Source organism: Nerophis ophidion, linkage group LG21 (genome assembly GCF_033978795.1).
Source record: "Nerophis ophidion isolate RoL-2023_Sa linkage group LG21, RoL_Noph_v1.0, whole genome shotgun sequence".
In the NCBI taxonomy this organism is placed as follows: domain Eukaryota; kingdom Metazoa; phylum Chordata; class Actinopteri; order Syngnathiformes; family Syngnathidae; genus Nerophis; species Nerophis ophidion.
Genome location: NC_084631.1, coordinates 42166712 through 42193614, shown reverse-complemented (window position 1 = coordinate 42193614; position 26903 = coordinate 42166712). Strand labels below are relative to the sequence as shown.

Below are 26903 nucleotides of genomic sequence, written 5' to 3'. Positions count from 1 at the left end.
CAGATTCGCACCTTCTCTCTCTCTCGTTTTACCACTTGCACCGCACCGCTGGCACCACAGCGAACGTTACCCATGCCGCTACCTCTCTGCTGCGCGAGAGCGTATAACGTTGCACGCGCGACAGTATGTGACGTATGTAAGAAGGTGTGTTTGTTTTATCTCTCTGTGAGAAGGAGAGACTAGAAAGAGTGAGAAACGCCTGCAGTGTAATGCCCGCACCTAAAAACAACTGCGTGAGAAGGTGTACTCCAATATCACCAAATAGTCATTTTCTATATCGGACAGAGACAAACCCGCGAGATATCCAGTATATTCCATATATCACCCAGCCCTAATGTGAAGCAGTTATCTGTTGAGTGTTACCGGGAGGTGTTGTTCCATACTCGGAAGTCCCGGAGGGCGAGACTAATCTGGGAAGTCCGTGCGACAGGCGAAATAGAGGCGTCAGAGTCCGTGTCCATGCAAGGGGGTCGAGATCAGGGAAGGCAGTCGAGATCCAGGAAGAGTCCAGGGGACGAAACACACAGCTCGAAACCAAGGCGATGGAAGAAAACACTGCAGGTACAAGGGAGAAGACAGGGAACAAATGAGTTTGGAAGCGGGAGGACACTGAACGTGAGAATGCACAAGGAAAGCCAGATACAGGTCAGCTTACTGTAACAGGGAACAGAATATTATGTTCTGGCACCTGATAGCAGGTAGAGCAGGCTTTTGAAGGCAGTCCAGACGATGAGCGTGACAGTGTTCAACCTCTTGCATGTTGTCCACCATAGTGGACTTTTCACCAATTCATTGGTAATTGTGTGATTAAAATAATGAAGTTTGTGTTTATTACTGGGAAGTAATAAACACAGATGTAGACTATCACAAAGTGTTCATTTATTCAAATATATTTTCACAAAGCGTGTACAATTTGGAGAGAATTATGCAGATTTGTTTTACACTTTTTCCCTTTGTGTGTTATATTTTGTCCATTTTTATAATCAATATTACCTCCAACAGGAGGCTATGCAATCGTTAGTCAGTTGGCAACATAGTTGAAAAGTTACTGATGGATTTTGATCAAACTTTCAGGAAATGTCAGAAATGGGATAAGCAACAAGTCGTTACTCATTCAGATCATTTGTACTATGTGACTTGATGTTTACATTTCTCTGCGTGAGTACAAGCGGTCCCACCTACACCCACAGAGACAACGATAGTAATAGGTGACTGGCAAGAGTGTTCACTTTTTTTCCATTCTGCTTTTGACGGCTCCAAAAATGATGGCCATGTTTGAATGACATGAAATGTCAGAAATGGGATGAAGAACGAGTAATTACATTTCGGAACTGATCCAAATCACCGTCTGGATTCATACCTTTTTTTTATTGTTAGGTCCTGGCTAAAAGGTCATTATTTTCTTATTTATGTTAGTAAGAGCAACCATACTAAAATAGCAGCAATCATGAAAAAACACTACTTTTACACTATTCATACGTCATAGATATAAATAAGTCTTTGTTTCTGTTAATGTTTGTTTTTTAAATAGGGCGAATCAGGCAAACCAGGACAAGCGGGTCAACGAGGTCCAGCTGGAGAACCTGGTTTGATTGGACCTCCTGGACCGACAGGGAAGGGAAAAGATGGCCTATCAGTAAGAACCATTATGATACTTTGTTTCAGTTTATGAAAGCTAACTAATTAACAAATGTGATGTTAAATAAAATGGTTTAGTAAAAAAAAAAAAAATGTAAAAAGGTGAAACTGGTTAAAGTTGAAAACAAAAATCATGTTAAAGTACTGCATGCATAATGTATATCATTGACATTTAGCAGTCCACTTCAGTGCAATTAAACTAGGATTTTTTCCACGTGTTGTGCTTTTAAACACACATTTTATGTCTGGCAACACAAGTAGAACACAACAAGCCTGAGTCGGCATATTGTGTGCAACATGTTCCACCATCTTTTTCCCCTCAGAGCTGCTGATGAGGCAGGAAGAGCATTGTTAAGAAATATCACATAAAATAGCACAATGGCTTCACAGCAGTACTGTTGTTGGTGGGTTTTTTTTTTTATATACAAGTGCCAAGAGCGTCGGCCCTGAGGCCTCACTGTTTATATGCAAAAAATGAATGAACTTGTGCACACTTTTGATTTTTATGTGCATGAACTTGTGACCCTTTTTTGGTGTTTACCTGCTAAAAGCTTGAAGTCGTGTACACTTTTGTTTATGTGCATAGGATTGTCACGATATGAACATTTCTTATCACAGTTATTGTGATTGAAAGTATCACGGTTGTAATTATCGCTGTATTTTTTAATGTGCTCAAAATGTTAAAAAAAGTTCATATAATGAAATCTTTTAATCAAGTTTTATTTAAAAAAGACAAATGCATTCAAAATGATTCCCTTTGTAGAAGAAACATGATTGTTAAGAACACAGTTTCCTGCACCTCAAGTAGAAGTTGAATGTGCATTTGCAACACAAGCATTATTAACAAAGTAATATAGCAGAAACAAAACAATAACATAAATAAATCAAAATAAATGTGAAAATTGTGCAAGATAGCACCTTCTGGACATAAGAGATAAACACATGTTTGATTGATTGAGAAGTTTATTGACATCTTAAAAATTTGAATCCATGTAAGATATTTGCAAGATGGCACCTGATGGACTTTTTGTCCATTGTCCCTTTAGATACAGATAGTGTTCATATATGAGATCTAGTCTTCTACATTGGGCTGCATGATGATGGCCAAAATAATAAAGATTATTTTTCATCATATAGAAATCGTAATTACTCATCACAATTATTTTTTATATTAGATAAAACAGTGTTGCGATGGAACGTGATGTCATCATGTCATTTGTAATATCTAATATACATGCTAAAGATGAACGTTATCCACATATTTAAAGAAAAATATTTTTGTTTTCGTTCATTAATAATATCAACGCGTCAGATTTTTTCTCATTTCATAATACCTTTATCTTTACTTTTACATTTTGATCGTTTTTCTTTTAACGTACATTAACGTTACTGAACGTATGTTAAGTAATGTACATTCTGTGTACATTGATGTGTATCTAATGTATGTAGATGCTGTGGGGACACATCCATTAAGAGTTTGAGCAGATATGTCAAATAGGAATGTTCTACACACCATAAAATACGATCAAAATCCATGTCACATAAATGTTTTTCAAATGACATTGTAGAATTAAAAAAAAAACACCAGTAATGTAAAAAAAAATCTGGTTAAACTTTTTTATATCAATATAAAACACCATGCAGTTTGGCTAATAAAGATGAAGTCAAATAAAAAAGCTTTGTTCTTTGACAACCATGTACTTCAGTCCAACAGTTTGGTCAAAAAAAAATAAACTGGAGTGATCCCTCAACATCTAACACACAATCTTTGTGCCTCATAAATAACTTAGCGTGTTGACACTGTGTTCAATTCCATGAGGAGACTGAAACATTTGAGCTAGTATTGAGGTTATTTGCACACTGACAGAGTTAACAGTTAAAGGAAGAGTGAAAATCACAGTAAACAAACGTCAAGACTTCATAAACAAGTTGCAACAGCGTTCCCCACACTTTGTCTGCTGCGTGCTAACTCTCAGTCACAGCAACTGTGTGAAAGACGTATTTAGAAAATTAAAGCAATATCAAATATTTTTCTCCTACTGCGGGATTTATGTGTTTGTTTGCAATATTGTCCACACCTGTGTCCATCTAATAATAGCATTGCAGTCTCAAATCTACGCCTGAGACTCATGCTCGTTAAGCAAGTGAAACAAAGCAAGGTTGTGTGGTTGTCGCCATGTTTCTGCTAATACGCATGCGCTGCTGCGACTTCCTTTCCAGTAAGTGAGCAATGTTGCTTAAAAGTTTTTATGAGTAGATGGTGGTTTTTCGGTAATTAAAAATGTAAACGACGTTACTAACCGTCTGGAATTTTACTGCGGTTTGTCATTATACCGTTTACAGATACATTCCTATATGTGCAGAAAAAAATTAAATTGTGTTCATAAGGCATGAGCTTGTGCACACTTGTTGATGTTTATGTATGTAAATAAGTCACTTGTGCACACTTTTAATATTAATGTGCATAAATAATTAACTTTTGCACACTTTTGTTTTTGTCTAAAAAGAATGAACTTGTGCACTTGACGTTCATGTACATAAAGCATACACTTGTGCACACTTTTGATGTTTATGTGTGTAAAGAAGGAATTCATGTGCGCACTATTCAGCACTTAATGATTCAGCTGAGTGCTGCGAGACCTTTAATTGCTATTGTTTGTTACATCAAGGGTGAACCAGGACCTCGGGGAAATGAAGGACCCCCAGGACCAAAGGTAATGATGGCTTTTTTTCTGGACAATTCCAAATCATTCCATATTTCATATGCAGTACATGTGTCTTTCTGCTGCTAAAAGTGCACTTTATATCTGTCTCCTAGGGCCCACCGGGATCAGTTGGGGAGCCAGGGCCACAAGGGGACAGGGGCTCTCCAGGTGAAGGCAAAGTGGGACCTCAAGTATGTAACCAGCTCCACTACAGCAGATTGTACATTGTTACATTTATATCATATTTCTATATCACCATCTTGGTCTTTTTGCAGGGGCCTCCTGGAAATAATGGAGATCCTGGAACTCCTGTAAGAATCACTTAAAATGATCATAGTTTTCTTTCCTATACGGTTCTTAACGCATGTTTCTTGGCGTTTTCCAGGGCTTGAGGGGTCTGCCTGGTGTTGCTGGTCCTCAAGGCCCTGCAGGACATAATGTGAGTCTTCTGGAGAGTTTTCTTTGGCTTTGTTGTGTGTTTCAGTGTCGTAGAGAAAGTGCAACATAGGAAATAGTCAGAATTTGTAGGCATGTGCAATGTTTGCAAAAAACATAAACATACACCGTATTTTTCGGAGTATAAATCGCTCCGGAGTATAAGTCGCACCGGCCAAAAATGCATTATAAAGAAGGGGAAAAAACATATATAAGTCGCATTGGAGTATAAGTCGCATTTTTTGGGGGAAATTTATTTGATAAAAGCCAACAGCAAGAATAGACATTTAAAAGGCAATTTAAAATAAATAAAGAATAGTGAACAAGAGGCTGAATAAGTGTAGGTTATATGAGGCATAAATAAGCAACTGCTATGTTAACCTAACATATTATGGTAAGAGTCATTCAAATAACTATAACATATAGAACATGCTATACCTTTACCAAACTATCTCTCACTCCTAATCCATAAATCCCATGAAATCTTATACGTCTAGTCTCTTACATGAATGAGATAAATAATATTTGATATTTTACGGTAATGTGTTAATAATTTCACACATAAGTCGCTCCTGAGTATAAGTCGCACCCCCGGCCAAACTATGAAAAAAACTGTGACTTATAGTGTGAAAAATACGATAATTTTTGCTTCAAAATGTCACTTCTGTGATTTTTTTTTAATGAAACATTATAACGTGTAAGGTCAGGAGTCCAAGGAGGAGTGTCAAAAGATGGAGCTAATTGTCTTCTGAGCGCAACAACAAACATTGTAAATGTGTAGAGTGAGCACCCGTCCCACTGGAACTCTCGAACAATCACAAAAGTTCTGTGGGTAAATTACGTAAAGCCACCATAATAGGATCCAAACAAAATGTGTTGAACGCTGGTCTCAGCCTCAGGTACTCGTTGTTCCTCTCACCTAAAACACCACACTGCTTTGCAGAACGTGGTCACCGAAACAAACTCGCTAGTTAGCATCATCTAGCTCAGTGGTTCTCAAATGGGGGTACGTGTACCCCTGGGGGTACTTGAAGGTAAGCCAAGGGGTATGTGAGATTTTCAAAAAATATTCTAAAAATAGCATCAATTCAAAAATTCTGTATAAATATATTTATTGAATAATACTTCAACAAAATATGAATGTAAGTTCATAAACTGTGAAAAGAAATGCAACAATGCAATATTCAGTGTTGACAGCTAGATTTTTTTGTGGACATGTTCCATAAATATTGATGTTAAAGATTTCTTTTTTCGTGAAGAAATGTTTAGAATGAAGTTGATGAATCCAGATGGATCTCTATTACAATCCCCAAAGAGGGCACTTTAAGTTGATGATTACTTCTATGTGGAGAAATCTGCATTTAGAATTGAATCACTTTTATATATATTTTTTTCCAAATAGTTCAAGAAAGACCACTACACATGAGCAATATTTTGCACTGTTATACAATTTAATAAATCAGAAACTGATGACATAGTGCTGTATTTTACTTCTTTATCTCTTTTTTTCAACCAAAAATGCTTTGCTCTGATTAGGGGGTACTTGAATGAAAAAAATGTTCACAAAGGGTACATCACTGAAAAAAGGTTGAGAACCACCGATCTAGCTAGCTTATGTGTTGTTTCCTGTGTTCGCTTTCTGAGCTTCAGCTTTGACGGCTTTCTACTTTGATGCTAATAATATTTACAACATTACAATCCTGATACTGTTAGTTGTGCTTCTGGTGTATTCATTAGCAGGTATATTTGTGACGTGACAGATGAAACAACACTGGTAGTAGGGCTGGGCGATATATCGAGTTTGTAAGATATATTTTTAAACAACATATGAATTAAGAAAATATTGTAATATTGATATAATTAATTTCATGTTAAAATGACCAAACAACACTTTTTTTGTTGTGTTGCTTGTTCTCCCCTCCCCTTCTTCTTTCCAAGACCTGCTTGCTCTATGAGAACATTCATGATTGGTTGGTTGTTTACTATGATGAGTCACCATTGGTTGAGATAAGTCCTAAACATTAGGGACAGGCCAATCAGAGACAAGACATGGCGGGTCATGGAACCAGGAAGTGAAATCCCAACGGACGAGGAGAGAGTCGTAGAAGAGAAGAGAGAATAGTCAAGCGGGCCATTTATATATTAAAAAAACTAGTGGAAGATGGCAGAGGGATTCTCTTCTTGAGATGTTTCTTTTAGCCATGTAGACCACGTCCAGGAAACCCACAATGTTGTCAACATTTTGACAAATGTATGATAAAACATTCATTTGACTTGTTTACCATGTAAGCCCAAATCCAAACTGCTCTCCAGTTGCCAAGCTGGGCATATTTGGCAGGAGACAAGCTGATAAAAAGGTATGCTGAAGTGAGGAAGATCATAGTCGCACAAAGAAGTCAAGTCACTTACTTGCTGCTGACCTGAAGCGTACATGTGTGACAGTCCATTACATCCTCCACTGGGAAGTAAATATGGATTATCTCATCTGAGTTTGATACATTATTTATTTCACATAGAAATAATATTTTTCTGTTTTATGTATGTCATGTAATTATGTGCTGCTTAAACAGTTTATTTTCTGTGCTGTTGATACCAATCTTGACTAACTAGATATTAAGTGTTAATACTCATCTTAACTAACTGGTTAATAAGTGTTAAATACTCATCTTGACTAACTGGTTAATAAGTGTTAATACTCATCTTAACTAACTGGTTAATAAGTGTTAATACTCATCTTGACTAACTGGTTAATAAGTGTTAATTCTCATCTTAACTAACTGGTTAATAAGTGTTGATTCTCATCTTAACTAACAGGTTAATAAGTGTTAATACTCATCTTAACTAACTGGTTAATAAATGTTAATACTCATCTTAACTAACTGGTTAATAAGTGTTAATACTCATCTCAACTAACTGGTTAATAAGTGTTAATACTCATCTTGACTAACTGGTTAATAAGTGTTAATTCTCATCTTAACTAACTGGTTAATAAGTGTTGATTCTCATCTTTACTAACTGGTTAATAAGTGTTGATTCTCATCTTTACTAACTGGTTAATAAGTGTTAATACTCATCTTGACTAACTGGTTAATAAGTGTTAATACCCATCTTGACTAACTGTTTAAATAGTGTTAATACCCATCTTGACTAACTGGTTAATAAGTGTTATTACCCATCTTGACTAACTGGTTGATAAGTGTTAATACCCATCTTGACTAACTGGTTGATAAGTGTTAATACCCATCTTGACTAACTGGTTGATAAGTGTTAATATCCATCTTGACTAACTGGTTAATAAGTGTTAATACCCATCTTGACTAACTGGTTGATAAGTGTTAATACCCATCTTGACTAACTGGTTAATAAGTGTTAATACCCATCTTGACTAACTGTTTAAATAGTGTTAATACCCATCTTGACTAACTGGTTAATAAGTGTTGATTCTCATCTTTACTAACTGGTTAATAAGTGTTAATACTCATCTTGACTAACTGGTTAATAAGTGTTAATACCCATCTTGACTAGCTGTTTAAATAGTGTTAATACCCATCTTGACTAACTGGTTAATAAGTGTTATTACCCATCTTGACTAACTGGTTGATAAGTGTTAATACCCATCTTGACTAACTGGTTGATAAGTGTTAATACCCATCTTGACTAACCGGTTGATAAGTGTTAATACCCATCTTGACTAACTGGTTGATAAGTGTTAATACCCATCTTGACTAACCGGTTGATAAGTGTTAATACCCATCTTGACTAACTGGTTAATAAGTGTTAATACCCATCTTGACTAACTGGTTAATAAGTGTTAATACCATCTTGACTAACTGGTAAATGAAAGTGTTAACAGTACAGTTGTCATTCACTTCAATTTCACTGAAACTCGCTCAAAAAGTAATATCTTTTTATGTATACTTTCACCGTAAAATATATCCAGATATATATCAAATATGGAGTTTAAGTAAACATATACTGTGATATACCTTTTCGTCCATCTCGCCCAGCCCTAACTGGTAGTATATTAAACGAGGGGGCGAGAGTTGTCAGTCACTACACGGTCAGTCTACACATGCGAGCACGATCACAAGCTCACGTCCGTCAACTTGCTGACGGACGTGAGCTTGTGATCGTGCTCCCTCTCACAGTTACCATGGTTTTCTTTTTTGTAATCTGTATTTGAATCACAAAGTCATATAAAAGATTACATACCAAACACAAGTACCGTATTTTTCGGATAAAAAATAAAAGCTCCGGATTATACATCGCACCGGCCGAAAATTCATAATAAAGAAGAAAAAAAAACACATATAAGTCGCACTGGAGTATAAGTCGCATTTTTGGGGGAAATGTATTTGATAAAAGCCAACAGCAAGAATAGACATTTGAAAGGCAATTTAAAATAAATAAAGAATAGTGAACAACAGGCTGAATAAGTGTAGGTTATATGAGGCATAAATAAGCAACTGCTATGTTAACCCAACATATTATGGTAAGAGTCATTCAAATAACTATAACATTGATTATAGTTGGAGGCGGCATAGCTCGGTTGGTAGAGTGGCCGTGCCAGCAACTTAAGGGTTGCAGGTTCGATTCCTGCTTGTGCCATCCTAGTTACTGCCGTTGTGTCCTTGGGCAAGACACTTTACCCACACTGGTTTAAATGTAACTTAAATATTGGGTATCACCATGTAAAGCGCTTTGAGTCACTTGAGAAAAGCGCTATATAAATATAATTCACTAATTCACATATAGAACATGCTATACCTTTACCAAACTATCTGTCACTCCTAATCCATAAATCCCATAAAATCTTCTTCCTCGATGTCGTTTCTAAACAACTCTGCCAACTCCAAAGGTATGCGCCACTTCCTTTTGTCCTTTTCTGCTGCATATTTCACTACGTCCAGCTTGTAATCTGCAGTACATGATTTCCTTTTCAACGCCATTTTTGTTCAGCCCTTCTCAGTTTTTATAAGTTACCGCCAACCATGAAATCACCCATTTTAATAGCTCCGGCAGTAGCATAAAGCAGTTAGCATCCCATGACCCACAATGCACTTCTGCCATGACCCTCCCCCGTCAAATTCTTATTGGTTGACGTGTGTGTGACGATTGCTGACATTTTCTTTGTCTCTTCCGCGAATGAGATAAATAATGTTATTTGATATTTTACGGTAATGTGTTAATAATTTCACACATAAGTCGCTCCTGAGTATAAGTCGCACCCCTGGCTAAACTATGAAAAAAACTGCGACTTATAGTCCGAAAAATACGGTACTTAACCAGTATTTATTTTGAAACCGTACAGAAACCTGAACAATGTGCTCAGCGTCTTTTTTTTACTACTTTACTTAAATCAAATCACAATACTGATCATTTTAAAGTCTACTTTTTTTAGGCCACAGACATAGATTTAAGCCACAGTAAGTGCTTTGCCATAAAAAAGTTTATTATGTGATGGAAGTCAATGGCGCCCTCGTGTGTCATTCGTTGCAAAGACAAAAGTGAAAGTGGTTGAAAATGTTGTGATAATAATCAGATTTAGTTAGGTTTTTTTTTTAAATCTACTCCTTGTTCATGTTTATATTCCTGTTCCCTCTTAATCCCAGGTAAGCTGTTCTTGATAGAAAATATGAATAAGTCATTCAAATATCACGCAACATGACGCCCCAGTAACTCCGTCTTGAAAAATTGCAAGTCTTGGACGTGTCTTCTCGGTACCGATGGTGTAGTGAAAACTTTTACAGAGTTTTAATGATGACAATGTTAGTAAATATTTACAAAAAATGATGTTGTACATGAGACATGTAAGAGTCACAAAGACAGTTAAACCAAGTTGGTGCTGGGAATAAATCTCAAGGTCAAATATCGTGGTGAATTACAATTAAGGGAAATGTCCTGATTTTCAAAATGTTCTTTTGGGGTTTGTGTGGCTCAACTTTGTGATGATACCAAATGTTCCTCTTTTTCTCAGCACCCTCACTATTAATTCCTACAACCTTTATTTTTTTATTTTAGTTCTATTTAGTTACCTTCTATCATTACTCAATTAATATATGCCTAAAATGTTATTTATAACATAGCTTGGACACTTCAAAGTTTTATTTGACAGTTTAAGTCTGAAACAAATGGGAAAAACTGCTTTGATGTTGTCTCTTATTATTATAATAATTATGGTTACTTTCAAACAGGGTCTGCCTGGAAGGCCTGGGGAGAAAGGATCAGCTGGAGAGCCTGTAAGTAGTTATTTAACAACAAAGTAGTAGACCACCACAATGTATCCGACAAGGAATCATCCAGTTATTACTGCATATTAGGGATGTCTGTTTTTTACTTGCGATGCAATAATAATGTTGTATTATTTAATCTTGTAGAATGTATGAAAATATTTTTTGAAGTGAAATGAATCAGAGAACATTGGTAGTTATGAGAAACACCAACCTATTTATTATTAACCGTCTGGAATGGATTTACGTTTATGCTGTTTTTGAATTGAAGTGGCACCGTAAGTTGAATGATGCGGACACGTTTGTTCCTGGAAATATTCGGATACGCTTCGGTCTTGGAGACTTTGTATGCAACTATATTTATTTAATACTTGTTTATATTGACACGTGTTGTTTTATTGTTCAATGGTTATTACATATGTCTAGCTGATGTGCTGTTGTGTGCTTAGCTGTTGTGTAGCTGCTATCTCCTGGTAGCCTCTAGCCTAGCATGTTTACCATTTGTAAAATATAAGAGCTTGTGTGTTTATTTGAGAACATTTAGATGTTAGCTAGCTGTCCAGCAAGTAGGACTGATTGTATGACACATGATATCACACACAAGTAAACACACTGCAGGACTGCTTGTATCGCACATGATATCACACACAAGTAAACACACTGCAGGACTGCTTGTATCGCACATGATATCACACACACACACAGGTAAACACCCTGCACACCTGCTTGTATCGCACATGATATCACACACAAGTAAACACGCTGCACGACTGCTTGTATCGCACATGATATCACACACAAGTAAACACGCTGCACGACTGCTTGTATCGCACATGATATCACACACAAGTAAACACGCTGCAGGACTACTTGTATTGCTCATGATATCACACACAAGTAAACATGCTGCAGGACTGCTTATATCGTACATGATATCACACACAAGTAAGCACGCTGCACGACTGCTAGTATCGCACATATCACATCACACACAAGTAAACACGCTGCACGACTGCTTGTATGGCACATGATATCACACACAAGTAAACACCCTGCACGACTGCTTGTATTGCACATGATATCACACACAAGTTAACACGCTGCACGACTGCTTGTATTGCACATGATACCACAAATAAGTAAACATGCTGTAGGGCTGCTTGTATCACACATGATATCACACACACAACTAAACACACCACAGAACTGCTTGCATCGCACATGATATCACACACACACACAGGTAAACACCCTGCACACCTGCTTGTATCGCACATGATATCACACACAAGTAAACACGCTGCACGACTGCTTGTATCGCACATGATATCACACACAAGTAAACACGCTGCAGGACTACTTGTATTGCTCATGATATCACACACAAGTAAACATGCTGCAGGACTGCTTATATCGTACATGATATCACACACAAGTAAGCACGCTGCACGACTGCTAGTATCGCACATATCACATCACACACAAGTAAACACGCTGCACGACTGCTTGTATAGCACATGATATCACACACAAGTAAACACCCTGCACGACTGCTTGTATTGCACATGATATCACACACAAGTAAACACGCTGCACGACTGCTTGTATTGCACATGATACCACAAATAAGTAAACATGCTGTAGGGCTGCTTGTATCACACATGATATCACACACACAACTAAACACACCACAGAACTGCTTGCATCGCACATGATATCACACATTTTACATGCAAGCACATATAATTTGATCCTTTTTTTTTCTGGTATTTTTCCAATATCAATATCAGATTGGGACACCAGAACTGTTTATGCTCCATAAAACTTTTTTTTTTGCTATTTGAAGCACACAGTTCATATATTTAATTTGTTTTATTTTCCTCTGAAATATAATTAGTTGATTTATTCTCCATCTTTTATCTCAGGGAAAAGCAGCGGACCTTTCTGACTTAAAACTGAAAGTAAGCACAGCCTCGTGTTTAAATTTATTTTTTTAATTTTCATATCTTTAAGTAAATGACTCTGGCATTTTTGTAGGACATCTGTTCAGACTGCCCGGCAGGTCCACCTGGACCACCTGGAATCCCAGGACTCTCAGGCGATAAAGGACTCCAGGGAGCTCCTGGGAAAAATGGCCAAGACGGCTACCAAGTAGGACAAAGTCATTTATATTCTACATTGTCGTAACATCCCAAGTCACCTAATGTCAAGTCAATTAAGGGCCCTTAAGTGTGTTCGTGTGCGTGTGAGTGTGTGTGTGTGTGTGTGTGGGTGTGCGCACATTATTAGCCTTTAAACTAAGCGACTAATTTGTTCTCATCAATCACAGTTGGCATGGCGGATGATGGAGCTCATTAGCCAGGCCTCCTCTGGGGGCAGTAGTGAGCAATTAGGACTTATTGAGTCCCAGGACAGAGACTTATGGTCTGCTGTGCTTCTTACAGGGCTCGCCGGGACTACCTGGACCTCAAGGACCTCCTGGAACTGACGGAGGAAAGGCAAGTTAGCTCAACGCTTTATTCATCAATATAATTAATGGCTCATGGCTCAGTGTTATTGGGCACACTCATTTGAATGTCTTACTAGATTTTAAAAGTATCTTAAAAAAAAAACATACGTACAATTTTTTTTTTAATCCTAAATATCTATTGATTGATATATTTATTCTAAAACTAAACCACCAAGTTATAATTTTTAGCATTTTTACAGGTAATAAATAAAATGTATCTATACAATTCTCACAGGGACTCAAAGGCGATCGTGGAACTTCTGGAGCCCCAGGAGATAAAGGAGAAAAGGTATTTACAAGACGTAAACACATACTCAATACATTAATATGTTTGTATTTACAGGACGTAAATACACATATTTAATACATTAATATGTTTGTATTTACAGGACATAAACACACATATTTAGTACACTAATATGTTTGTATTTACAGGACATAAACACACATATTTAGTACATTGATATATTTGTATTTACAGGACGTAAACACACATAATTAGTACATTAATATGTTTGTATTTACAGGACGTAGACACACATAATTAGAACATTAATATGTTTGTATTTACAGGACATAAACACACACAATTAGTACATTAATATAATTGTATTTACAGGACGTAAACACACATAATTAGTACATTTATGTTTGTATTTACAGGACGTGAACACACAATTAGTACACTAATATGTTTGTATTTACAGGACGTAAACACACAATTAGTACATTTATCTTTTGTATTTACAGAGCGTAAACACATTCAGTATGTTGATATGTTTGTATTTACAGGATGTAAACACATATTCAGTGGATTAATATGTTTGTATTTACAGGACATAAACACACATAATTAGTACATTAATATTTTTGTGTTTACAGGACGTAAACACACAATTAGTACATTAATATGTTTGTATTTACAGAGCGTAAACACACATTCAGTATGTTGATATGTTTGCATTTACAGGATGTAAACACATATTCAGTGCATTAATATATTTGTATTTACAGGACGTAAACACACATAATCAGTACATTAATATGTTTGTATTTACAGGACTTAAACACACAATTAGGACATTAATATGTTTGTATTTACAGAGCGTAAACACACATTCAGTATGTTGATATGTTTGTATTTACAGGATGTAAACACATATTCAGTGCATTATGTTTGTATTTACAGGACGTAAACACACATAATCAGTACATTAATATCTTTGTATTTACAGGATATAAACACACACATTTAATACATTAATATGTTTGTATTTACAGGACGTAAACACATATTCAGTGCATTAACATGTTTGTATATACAGGATGTAAACACACATTCAGTACATTAATATGTTTGTATTTACAGGACAGTAGAGACGTGTTCATGGCATGAATATGTGCGTATGTTGTAAGTAATATTTCAATAATGATTATTTCTTTCCAGGGTCATCCTGGACCTCCTGGCCACCCTGGTCCTGCTGGGATGATGGGCTCAGCTGTAAATGATGATTTTTACTAATAGTATTAAGTACTTACTCAAACATGAAGTATGCTTATTGGTTATTTTCTTCCCTGTTCAGGGTAACGATGGACAACCTGGTCCTGCTGGTCCCCCAGGACCACCTGGAGAAAAGGTCATGTGGTTTCACGTTCATAAAACCGAATTAGCTTGCACACTTTACATATACTGTACGTCAGCCAGAGATGTGATATTTTTAATGACTGTCTGATTGTTTTTCGCAGGGCAAAGAAGGTCTTAAAGGGATCCAGGGACCTCCAGGTCTTCCTGGCCTGACAGTAAGAACAACAAATAGAACCAGCATAATGAATAGGACATACATATACTGTATATATATATATATATATATTTATATTCCATGCATCTGCAGGGTCCACTTGGCAAGACGGGCAAGGATGGCCAACAAGGTGAAGCAGGAGAACCAGTAAGTAGATTTCAACACAAAGAAAACCGAAACAAGATAATAAATGTCATGCAGAAACTTGTGTTTATTGTCTTTTAGGGCAAGCAAGGTGAACCTGGACCACCTGGAAACTCTGGACAACGAGGACTTCCAGTAAGTTGCCGCCAGGAAGTTGAAATATGTCAATGGCAGAAAATAGTAATAATAATAAATATCTCTTCTGTTCAGGGCTTCAAGGGTCACAGAGGAGAACCTGGTAGTCAGGGGTCAAAGGTAAGCACAGCACTCATCAGTCAGCATCTAATACAAGTATTAGTTGTTGTTGCATAAAATATATTATTATTGTTTTATAGTAAAATAGTAATGCAACATTTTGTGGCAGCATGTACGTGTGAAGAAAAGAATGTCAATGAAAGAACGACAGGATGTTTCATACAAAGTTTTACTACAACTTATTCCTAGCCCCTTCCTGCTCTTTCACTGATACAAATACGTATACTGGCAAATTTCCCTTGACATTGTCACGCTCCCCCTTGGCATGCAACGTTCATGCTGGCCTCGTAAGGCGGTCGTTCTGGGTTCCATCCCCCGTCCAAGTTCTGTCAGAAAGAAATATGTTTTTAACATTTTCACTAAAACGTTCATTTTAGATCAAATTAGTTTTCTTTTTTCATACAAATTGTTCACAAAAATAGATAAGTGTGAGCAAAAATTACAATGTGTGGGGTAGATTTTTGTTTTTTTAACCGAATATTAAGGAAGGAAGGACCTTTATTGTCATTGCGCAAGTACAACAAAATGTCATTGTCAGCACTAACCCGTTTAAACAGCACATAATGACACACATAAATACTCCATCCATCCATCTTCTTCCGCTTATCCGAGGTTGGGTTGCGGGGGCAGCAGCCTAAGCAGGGAAGCCCAGACTCTCCTCTCCCCAGCCACTTGGTCCAGCTCTTCCCGGGGGATCCCGAGGCGTTCCCAGGCCAGCTGGGAGACATAGTCTTCCCAACGTGTCCTGGGTCGTCCCCGTGGCCTCCTACTGGTCGGATGTGCCCAAAACACCTCCCCAGGGAGGCGTTCGGGTGGCATCCTGACCAGATGCCCGGACCACCTCATCTGGCTCCTCTCCCTGTGGAGGAGCAGCGGCTTTACTTTGAGCTCCCTTTGGATGGCAGAGCTTCTCACCCTATCTCTAAGGGAGACGCCTTCCACCCGGTGGAGGACACTCATTTGGGCCGCTTGTACTCGTGATCTTGTCCTTTCGGTCATAACCCACAGCTCATGACCATAGGTGAGGATGGGAACGTAGATCGAGCGGTAAATTGAGAGCTTTGCCTTCCGGCTCAGTTCGTTCTTCACCACAAGGGATCGATACAACGTCCGCATTACTGAAGACGCCGCACCGATCCGCCTGTCGATCTCACGATCCACTCTTCCCTCACTCATGAACAAGACTCCCAGGTACTTGAACTCCTCCACTTGGGGCAGGGTCTCCTCCCCAACCCGGAGATGGCACTCCACCCTTTTCCGGGCGAGAACTATGGACTCAGACTTGCAGGTGCTGATTCTCATCCCGGTCGCTTCACACTCGGCTGCAAACTGATCCAGTGAGAGCTGAAGATCTTGGCCAGGTGAAGCCATCAGGACCACATCATCTGCAGAAAGCAGAGACCTAATCCTGCGGTCACCAAACCGGAACCCCTCAACGCTTTGACTGTGGCTAGAAATTCTGTCCATAAAAGTTATGAACAGAATGGGTGACAAAGGACAGCCTTGGCGGAGTCCAACCCTCACTGGGAACGTGTCCGACTTACTGCTGGGAATGCAAACCAAGCTCTGACACTGATCATACAGGGAACGGACCGCCACTATCAGAGAGTCTGATACCTTACACTGTCTGAGCACTCCCCACAGGACTTCCCGAGGGACACGGTTGAATGCCTTCTCCAAGTCCACAAAGCACATGTAGACTGGTTGGGCAAACTCCCATGCACCCTCAAGGACCCCGCCGAGAGTATAGAGTTGGTCCACAGTTCCACGACCAGGATGAAAACCACACTGTTCTTCATGAATCCGAGGTTCGACTATCCAGCCTAGCCTCCTCTCCAGTACACCTGAATAGACCTTACCAGGAAGGCTGAGGAGTGTGATCCCACGATAGTTGGACCACACCCTCCGGTCCCCCTTCTTAAAGAGAGGAACCACCACCCCGGTCTGTCAATCCAGAGGTACCGCCCCAAATGTCCACACGATGCTACAGAGTCTTGTCAACCAAGACAGCCCCACAGCATCAAGAGCCTTAAGGAACTCCGGGCGGATCTCACCCACCCCCGGGGCTTTGCCACTGAGGAGCTTTTTAACTACCTCAGCAACCTCAGCCCCAGAAATAGGAGAGCCCACCACAGATTCCCAAGGCACTGCTTCCTCATAGGAAGACGTGTTGGTGGGATTGAGGTGGACTTCAAAGTATTCTCTCCACCGATCCACAACATCCGCAGTCGAGGTCAGCAGAACACCATCCGCACCATACACGGTGTTGACAGTGCACTGCTTCCCCTTTCTGAGGCGGCGGATGGTGGTCCAGAATTGCTTCAAAGCCATGCGGAAGTCGTTGTCCATGGCTTCCCCGAACTCCTCCCTTGTCCGAGTGTTTGCCTCCGCGACCGCTGAAGCTGCACACCGCTTGGCCTGTCGGTACTTGTCCGCTGCCTCCGGAGTCCCATGAGCCAAAAGAACCCGATAGGACTCTTTCTTCAGCTTGACGCCATCCCTCACTGCCGGTGTCCACCAACGGGTTCTAGGATTACCGCCCCGACAGGCCCCAACTACCTTGCGGCCACAACTCCGAGCCTGGCTGCAGAGGGGGGCCCCGGTGACCCGCGTCCGGGCGAATGACCTCTGAGTCTCGGTTTTTGTATTTCCATAGAAGTCTGTAGTAAGTACTGAATGTATGACATAATCACACAAGGCCAAAAAAAAGAAAAAACATGTGTGCTGCTTGGTATAAAAGATAAGAACTCGTACTCCTGGAACAAATTTACAATTACTGTTTTTTTTTTTAAATGTTAATCCTTTAATTGCAATCAATCTTTCATTTCCACCCTCATTTTGGAGGAGCTTATTTCCTAAGAGATTCTTCTCGACATATTACATAATATGATTTGCTAATATGATTCTTAGTTTTGAGGCTTACATGAGTTTTTTTGTCATATCCCAAAAAAGGGAGAAGATGGAAAGCCTGGACCACCTGGGCGGGAAGGCAAACCCGGAAAGGAGGTATGATATACTTCGTATTTTTCAACAAAGTCTTCTGTATTATATTCATTTTATAAGCAATGCCTGGAGCTTTATTTCCAGGACAAATTGTTCAATAAAGTAAATATTCTCAGGGAGGAAGAAGCTTGTAATAAACTCATAAATACTCAGTAAATCTTCCTGCGGCCTCGCGATAAAAACTGCAGCACAGCAAATCCCTGCCTGTTACGAGTACATGAAATATTCTTCACATGGAACATTTCTTCTCAGTCTTTTCTGGAATTCAGCCCAGCGATGATTAAAAGAAGCTCGGGGGCAGAGCGCCAAAATAACATTTAATCATGTGGTTATTTTAATGCTGCTTTCTGAGTGACGACGCTTTTGTCCCATTTCATTGCATCCCACATTTAAATATAGCTGCATTGTAGGGATGGTACCTTTTGGGCCCTAGACCAAATCCTGCCGGTCCTACCTATTCACCTCAAATCTAACTGTTTGATGTCACCATGACGTCACGTCCAATGGCAGATTCTCTAACTCGAGATGTAGCCATAAACTGTATTAATGATAAACTATTATTGATAACCGCAGTAAAACTCCCAACAGTTAGTATTACCGGTTTAAATTAAGTTGATCAAAAAGTCATGACTGCACCTTAAATAAACTCACAGCTTGACTGGCGCTAGCTCGTTATCTTAAATGCTAACATGAAAACAAGAGGCATTAACTACTTTCCCCATTCAGAAACAGCGTACCTCAATCTAAACTAATATAAATGTATTAAATTACTGTTTGAACGCCCAAGATTGTGCACATTAAACCTACAAGCTGTGCTCTCTGTGAACAGAGCGATTGATCGGGCGAATACGAGACAGAGGTGGTTTTATGGCGCATTGAAGGTCCACTGAAATAATAAATATTAATGGGTTTTATTTTCAAAGCACTTTTCATAGAAATAAATGTGCTACAGTTCAAATCAATATTTAAAGCAATACAAATTTAGCAATTTAATCAATCCAATCCACTTTATTTGTATAGCCCATCTAAACAACATTAATGTTTCCAAAGTGCTGCACAACAATATGAAAAACAATATTCAAATATCATTTGCTCTACCAACGACTGAATACAAAATAAAACCAATATGAAAATAAATATGATTAAAAACAATTTTAAAGGGTAAAACCAATTAAAACAATGAATAGAAATCAAAATAAAAAATAGGATAAAATACTTAGACTGGAACACTGTCAGTGAGGCATAAGAAACATAAAACATGCAAAATAGTGGAGTTTTTTTTCTCACACTGTTTATTTTAGTTATTAAAAACAACCTTAGGATTTCAGTGTGTATAAGTACTTTTTAAGCACATTTAACACTATTGCCAATAGAATAATGATTTTGGTCACGATAGCCGTGTTATAAAATGTTCATATGCTATCAACCGAACACTCGGCCATCTCTCCAGCAGCACTGAGAGCACTGCCTCTAGGTAATGAAGCAATTTTCAACAAAGAAATGGACTCAGAAATGTAATAATAAAATGTAACAACTGGTCAGTATATTTATCATATTCAGCTCTTTTTTTTTTAAATGTTCCAATAAAAAATATGATTTTACTATTAAAAACAATGAATCTTTATCAACACACACAAAAGCACCGAAAATTGGTACCAGTATCGATTCCCATGTATTTGGACCTTACTGCTTTGTGATGGCAGGGTCTAAAGGGGCCTCCAGGACCAGAAGGTCTTCTTGGACCAAGAGGAGAGCCAGTGAGTAAGACTTCTCATGTGGTCCCCGTTTAAAGAAAAATGTGGCAATAACATGTTCTCTCAGGGCAAACAAGGAGAGCCGGGGCCATCAGGCAAAGGAGGAATCCCTGGAACACCCGTAAGTCAACACACATTTTTAGCACCATTTGTCACGATAACAATGTTGACGGGTGGTCGTGCTGCTCGGTGCACGCTGATAAATAGGAGGAGACTGGATCGGGCTGGAAGTGGTATTTGCCACAGTGACAAGAGCAACGTCGTATGTTGGAAGTGGAAATGAACATTTTCATCAAGAAAGACGTTGAATGGCACACACCACAGGTTTAAGTTAACCATAAAAGCATTTACTTATTTCCTGAGGTGCAGGTGGAATGACCATAACATTGTTTTCTGGGTCAAAACACTCTCAGTAAAAGAACAACAAAATACTGACTAACAAAGTCAACTCCTTGGCTGATTAAATGCCAAAACGACAAAAAAATTTAATACTTTACTGAACATTTTGTCAGTTTGCTGTTTTTGAATAAACTACCTGTTGGAAGGACTAGTTTATTAGTGTAACTATACTAACTACGAAATGCAATTTCAGTAGAAATGACATGCTAACATTTAGCACGTAAGCTATAAAGCATCAAGTAACAAAATATACAACTATTGGGTGCATGCCTACAAAATCAGCAACAAAAACTAACATGCTAGCATGTTAAAAGTTTGCTTGGATGAAAAAATAAATTTTCACTGCAAAAGCATATTAATATTAGCATGCTGGCAATCGACACACATGATCAAGTAGCAGTTTGACTTGGCATTCATATGTAAAATTAGAAACACTTTTATGTAGAATAAGTGTTTGGAGAAACCGGGACGATACACATAAATGTCCTGAATAAGAGGAATGTTTTGGTGGTAGAATGGTTGAAAAATGGGGGACTAGTCGTTGACAGAAAAAAGGTTAGAGAATGTGGGATTGAAAAGTTGGAATTTTTGTAACTTTAAACATTGTTAGTTTGAATTTCCAGGATAAGTGGAATGTGTTGATATTGAAATGTTTGAAGTTAACGTTAACTAAGTAACTCATGTGAGTATTTATGTTCAATATCTATGGAAGTAAATTTGTCTCACAACTTATATATATATATATCAATATGATATTAATACTTATCCATATATTAATAGATATATAAGTACAAATGTGCTATATAGGTAATTTGTATAAATAAACATGTATTTGTAAATATATTTTTGAGATTTGAAAATATCGACAAATTTATAAATATAAAAAGGTGACCTATAAATAAATCAAGAATGTGTATAAATTAAAGTGTATTTGTAAATATATTTTTGTGATTTTAATTTAGATATGCTTGATTTTGTGTTTGTATTTGTTTTGAATTTGCATATGTGGATCGCTCTTTTGCTTTTGTGTCGATGAGACATTCCTCCCACAAACCAGATACACAAATAAATGTGACCAACACACTCCCCGGAACAACCAGGAGAGGGCACTGCAACCAGAGTGGTCTGGGTCACAGAGCATTATGTACATAATGCCTGTAGTTCTCTGCACAAAAACAATCCACGTCTTTACAGAGAGAATGCTCAACGGGCCTTAGCTAGCTAACATTAGCGCTGTATTAGCTCATGCAAATGTATCCAGTTAATCTGAAAAACCGTGCTAGCTGCTTATTTTATTGTATCAATGCCGTTTAATGACCTTGTCCCGATTTAGATACCGATCTCTTATCAGTGCAAAGTGTGTCAAATCCTCATCATATATCAATCATCATATGACCCTCCCTAGTGTGCCTCTGGTTGGCTCGCCAGTGTCTGACCATGTCTGTGACTGAGACTCTGCTGGTTGTTCAGGGGAGTGTGTAGGTCACATTTATTTGTGCATCTGGTTTGTGGGAGGAATGTCTCTTCGACTCAAAAGCAAAAAAGCGATCCACATATGCAAATTCAATACAAATACAAAATCAAGCATATTTGTATTCAAATCTCAAAAATATATTTACAAATATGCGTTTATTTATACAAATTATTTATTTTTGTGTATTTGTATAATTATTAATATATACATAAGTATTAATATCATATTGATATATATCAGTTGATGTGAGACAATTCTACTTCCATAGTCATATCTGACTCAAAGTAAATGTATGTCAATAACTAACAAACTGATAAACCAACAAGCTGAGTACTTAGTGAGAAAGCTAACTCAGCAGTTAACCTGCTAGAACTAATCAAGTGGTTGACAGACCAGCTTGAGAGGTGATGGCTAACTAACTAATGCGATGGCTAACTACCAAACTAAGTTTTTAGCTAATTAGATTTCATTGTAACCAACTAGCACACTGGCTAGGAATAAACTGATGGACTATCAAGCTAATAATCAACAAGCAGAGTAACTAGTTAAAAATTGTACTCATTAGCTGGCCAAACAGTTAAGCAGCTATAACTAAGCAATCCAATGACCTGTTTTGGAGCTTACTAACTAACTTGCCCTGGTTATAAACAAACAACTAGCTGACTGACTAGCGAGGTTATTCACTTTTTACCTGGTTGAAAGTGCCTCATTAGCTAGCTGGGTGGTCAATGAACAAACCTATGTGCTTGGCAGAGGTAAAAATAAAAAAACTCACAAAGGGATCCTTGGTCCTGAACAAAAAAAGATTGGTAATCCTTGTCTAATTTCACACTTAGATTCTCACCATTAGTTTTTACAAGCAGCTCAATAATGGAGACAAAGGACTGCTTGGTTACTCAAAGTGTCACAAGAAGAACCTCTGCTCTGCACGGCCTAATGGAGTAATTTCACACTCAAACCATGGCTGTCATGGAGCTTAGCCAGCAAGAAGTGATGGATGTGTCATGGCTGCACGCTGAAAGCTACATCAGTCGGCAAGAAGACGTCACAGGAGGAAGGGGGGAAGTGGAAGATGCAGTAAGGTAGAAGATGCAAAAGGTTGAAGAAGCAAAAAGTGGAAGATGCAAAAAGTGGAAGATGCAAAAAGTGGAAGATGCAAAAGGTGGAAGATGCAAAAAGTGGAAGATGCAAAAGGTAGAAGATTAAAATGGTGGAAGATGTAAAAGGTAGCTCATGCAAAATGAACAAGATGCAGAAAGGTAGTAGATGCAAAAGTTAGAAGACGGAGAAAGGTAGGCAATGCAGAAAGGTGGAAGATGCAGAAGGTGGAAGATGCAGAAAGGTGGATGATGCAAAAGGTGGAAGATGCAGAGAGGTGGATGATGCAGAAGGTGGAAGATGTAGAAAGTTGGAAGATGCAAAAAGGTGGAAGATGCAAAAAGGTAGATGATGCAAAAATGTGGATGATGTAGAAGGTGGAAGATGCAAAAGGTATAAGATGCAGAAAGATGGAATATGCAGAAAGGTTGACGATGCAAAAGGTATAAGATGCCAAAGATAGAAGATGCAGAAAGGTGGAAGATGCAAAAGGTATAAGATGCAAAAAGGTAGAAGATGCAGAAAGGTGGAAGATGCAAAAAGGCAGAAGATGCAGAAAGGTGGAGGATGCAAAAGGTAGACGGTGCAAAATGTAAAAGATGCAGAAAGGTGGAGGATGCAAAAGTTGGATGATGCAGAAAGGTGGAAGATGCAAAAGGTGGATCATGCAAAAGGGTGGATGATGCAAAAGGTGGAAGATGCCGAAAGGTGGAAGATGCAAAAGGTATAAGATGCCAAAGATAGAAGATGCAGAAAGGTGAGATGCAGTAAAGGTGGAGGATGCAAAAGGTATAAGATGCCAAAGATAGAAGATAGAGAAAGGTGAGATGCAGTAAAGGTGGAGGATGCAAAAGGTAGCTAATGCAAAAGGTAGAAGGTGCAAAATGTAAAAGATGCAGAAAGGTAGTAGAATCAAAAGGTGGAATGTGCAAAAGTTAGAAGATGGAGAAAGGTAGGCCAGTGTTTTTCAACCACTGTGCCGCGGCACACTAGTGTGCCGTGAGATACAGTCTGGTGTGCCGTGGAAGATTATCAAGTTTCACCTATTTGGGTTAAAGATATTTTTTGCGAACCAGTAATTCTAGTCTGCAAATGATGTGTTGTTGTTGAGTGTCGGTGCTGTCTAGAGCTCGGCAGAGTAACCATGTAATACTCTTCCATATCAGTAGGTGACAGCCGGTAATTAATAGCTTTGTAGATGTCGGAAACAGCGGGAGGTAGTTTGAAGGTAAAAAGGTATCTAATGCTTAAACCAAAAATAAACAAAAGTTGAGTGCCCCTAAGACAAGGCATTGAAGCTTAGGGAAAGTAATGCAGAACTAAACTAAAACTGAACTGGCTACAAAGTAAACAAAATCAGAATGCTGGACGACAGCAAAGACTTACTGTGGAGCAAAGACGGTGTCCACAAAGTACATCCCAACATGACATGACAATCAACAGTGTCCCCACAAAGAAGGATAAAAACAACTGAAATATTCTTGGTTGCTTAAACAAAGTAGATACGGGAAATATCGCTCAAAGGAAGACATGAAACTGCTACAGGAAAATACCAAAAAAAGAGAAAAAGCCACCAAAATAGGAACGCAAGACAAGAACTAAAACACTACACACAGGAAAACAGCAAAAAACTCAAAATAAGTCACGGCATGATGTGACAGTACACATACTTTGAGACAACAGGTATAGTTGGTTATGGTTTGAATTCATATCCATCAATTGTGACTATGAATTTTTACTGTCAACTGAGTTTCATTTTTTCATTATTTATGCTGGTAGTGTGCCTCCGGATTTTTTCAACAAAAAAATGTGCCTTGGCTCAAAAAAGGTTGAAAAACACTGAAGTAGGCAATGCAGAAAGGTGGAAGATGCAGAAAGGTTTAAGATGCAGAAAGGTAGAAGATGCAAAAGGTTGATGATACAGGAAGGTTGAAGATGTAGAAAAGTGGACGATGCAGAAAGGTGGACGATGCAGAAAGGTGGAAGATAAAAAAGGTGGAAGATGGAAAAGGTCGACGGTGGAAGATGCAAAAGGTATGAGATGCGGAAAGGTGGAAGATGCAAAATGTGGAAGGTGGAAGATGCAAAATGTGGAAGGTGGAAGATGCAAAATGTGGAAGGTGGAAGATGCAAAAGGTGAAATGAGAACGTCGAGTTAAAATCTTGGAAAATGTTTGCAGTTTTTTCTAGCAAGCACACCTCAAAGAACAATAATGTCATCTGTGTGGATCAGACAATAAGTGCAGTGTGAACATGGTGTGTAATCACCTCTTTGCTGTCCACAGGGTCTTAGGGGGGACAAGGGAGAACCTGGCAACCCTGGATTACCAGGATTCAGTGGGCCTAAAGGTCCTGCAGTAAGTGTTTGCTTTGAAGGATCACCAAATCCCTTCATATTGTCAGTGATCATAATGTGAATATTTTCACCATCTGCAGGGTCCACCTGGTCCAGTTGGTCCTGAAGGGAAACAGGTAGGAAACAATCTGATCACACGCGTCATCATTCCGCGACGTTTTCAACAAGGAACTCCGCGGGAAATTTAAATTTAGTAAACTAAAGCGGCCGTATTGGCATGTGTTGCAATGTTTATATTTCATCATTGATATATAAACTATCAGACTGCGTGGTGGGTTTCAGTAGGCCTTTAACGAGACCATTTTTGTGGACGTGGTAAAGTGATAGTGGTGTGTGTGTTTTTGTTTGTTTGTTTGTGTGTGTGTGTTTACATTTTGTGTTGAGCTGCTACACATTTCCATAAAGCAAAAAAAAAAAAAGACACTACGGTTAAATTAATACTAGTCAAAACTTAAAAATAATCCGTCTTAAATACACTTTTTGAAGAAAAAAAAAATCCTTCTACAATTAATTATGAGTCATCTATAGACAAAATTTGATTAATCACGATTATAACTGACTAATTATACTGTTTATTATATTTAAAAAAACATGACTAATGTGAGCAACAGGGCTGAGTTGGACATTTGCTGAATTACAAAGAATTCGGGGTGTACCACGCCTTCCAGGCCCAAGTGCAGCTGGGATAGGCTCCAGCACCCCACCCCCCCGGCAACCCAGAGAGGGACAAGCGGTAGAAGACGGACGGATGGATACTTCTAACTAACTTTAGTATGCATTTATACATTGTATACCCTGTGGGTACACCTCTTCTGCCTGGTGGTCCTTAAATTGACTCCAGTGTATGGTAATATTTTTTATTCTCTACGTCATAAAAGCACACCAGTAAGTCTGAGCTTTTCTTCCTGTCACTCACCCACAGCAGCGACACACTGTATGATATTATATTGGGGTGGTCCTGTACTCTGGTCAGTGTGGTAAGACTAACAATGTTTGGGGTCTTGCAGGGAATGCCAGGCAGGGTGGGCGACCGTGGCCTGAAAGGAGAGAAGGTGAGTTCCAAGAACCAAAACTTTTTCCAGGCCAAGGATCCCCAAGCTGATG

General features: G+C 38.5%; 1 protein-coding gene across 3 annotated transcripts in view; it reads left to right on the top strand.

The window, feature by feature from the left end:
* The window catches only part of col22a1 (collagen, type XXII, alpha 1), a 109833-nt gene that overhangs the window by 73436 nt on the left and 9494 nt on the right, over positions 1-26903 (top strand). For all 3 annotated transcript variants that reach the window (XM_061882639.1, XM_061882638.1, XM_061882640.1), the window contains 22 exons: positions 1532-1636; positions 4308-4352; positions 4457-4534; positions 4619-4654; positions 4729-4782; positions 10973-11017; positions 12934-12969; positions 13046-13159; positions 13453-13506; positions 13753-13806; positions 14965-15018; positions 15101-15154; positions 15264-15317; positions 15410-15463; positions 15542-15595; positions 15671-15715; positions 18668-18721; positions 20422-20475; positions 20540-20593; positions 25729-25800; positions 25880-25915; positions 26807-26851. In XM_061882639.1, coding sequence (XP_061738623.1) covers positions 1532-1636; positions 4308-4352; positions 4457-4534; positions 4619-4654; positions 4729-4782; positions 10973-11017; positions 12934-12969; positions 13046-13159; positions 13453-13506; positions 13753-13806; positions 14965-15018; positions 15101-15154; positions 15264-15317; positions 15410-15463; positions 15542-15595; positions 15671-15715; positions 18668-18721; positions 20422-20475; positions 20540-20593; positions 25729-25800; positions 25880-25915; positions 26807-26851 — 1251 coding nt within the window. The remainder of the gene's footprint in view (positions 1-1531; positions 1637-4307; positions 4353-4456; positions 4535-4618; positions 4655-4728; positions 4783-10972; positions 11018-12933; positions 12970-13045; positions 13160-13452; positions 13507-13752; positions 13807-14964; positions 15019-15100; positions 15155-15263; positions 15318-15409; positions 15464-15541; positions 15596-15670; positions 15716-18667; positions 18722-20421; positions 20476-20539; positions 20594-25728; positions 25801-25879; positions 25916-26806; positions 26852-26903) is intronic.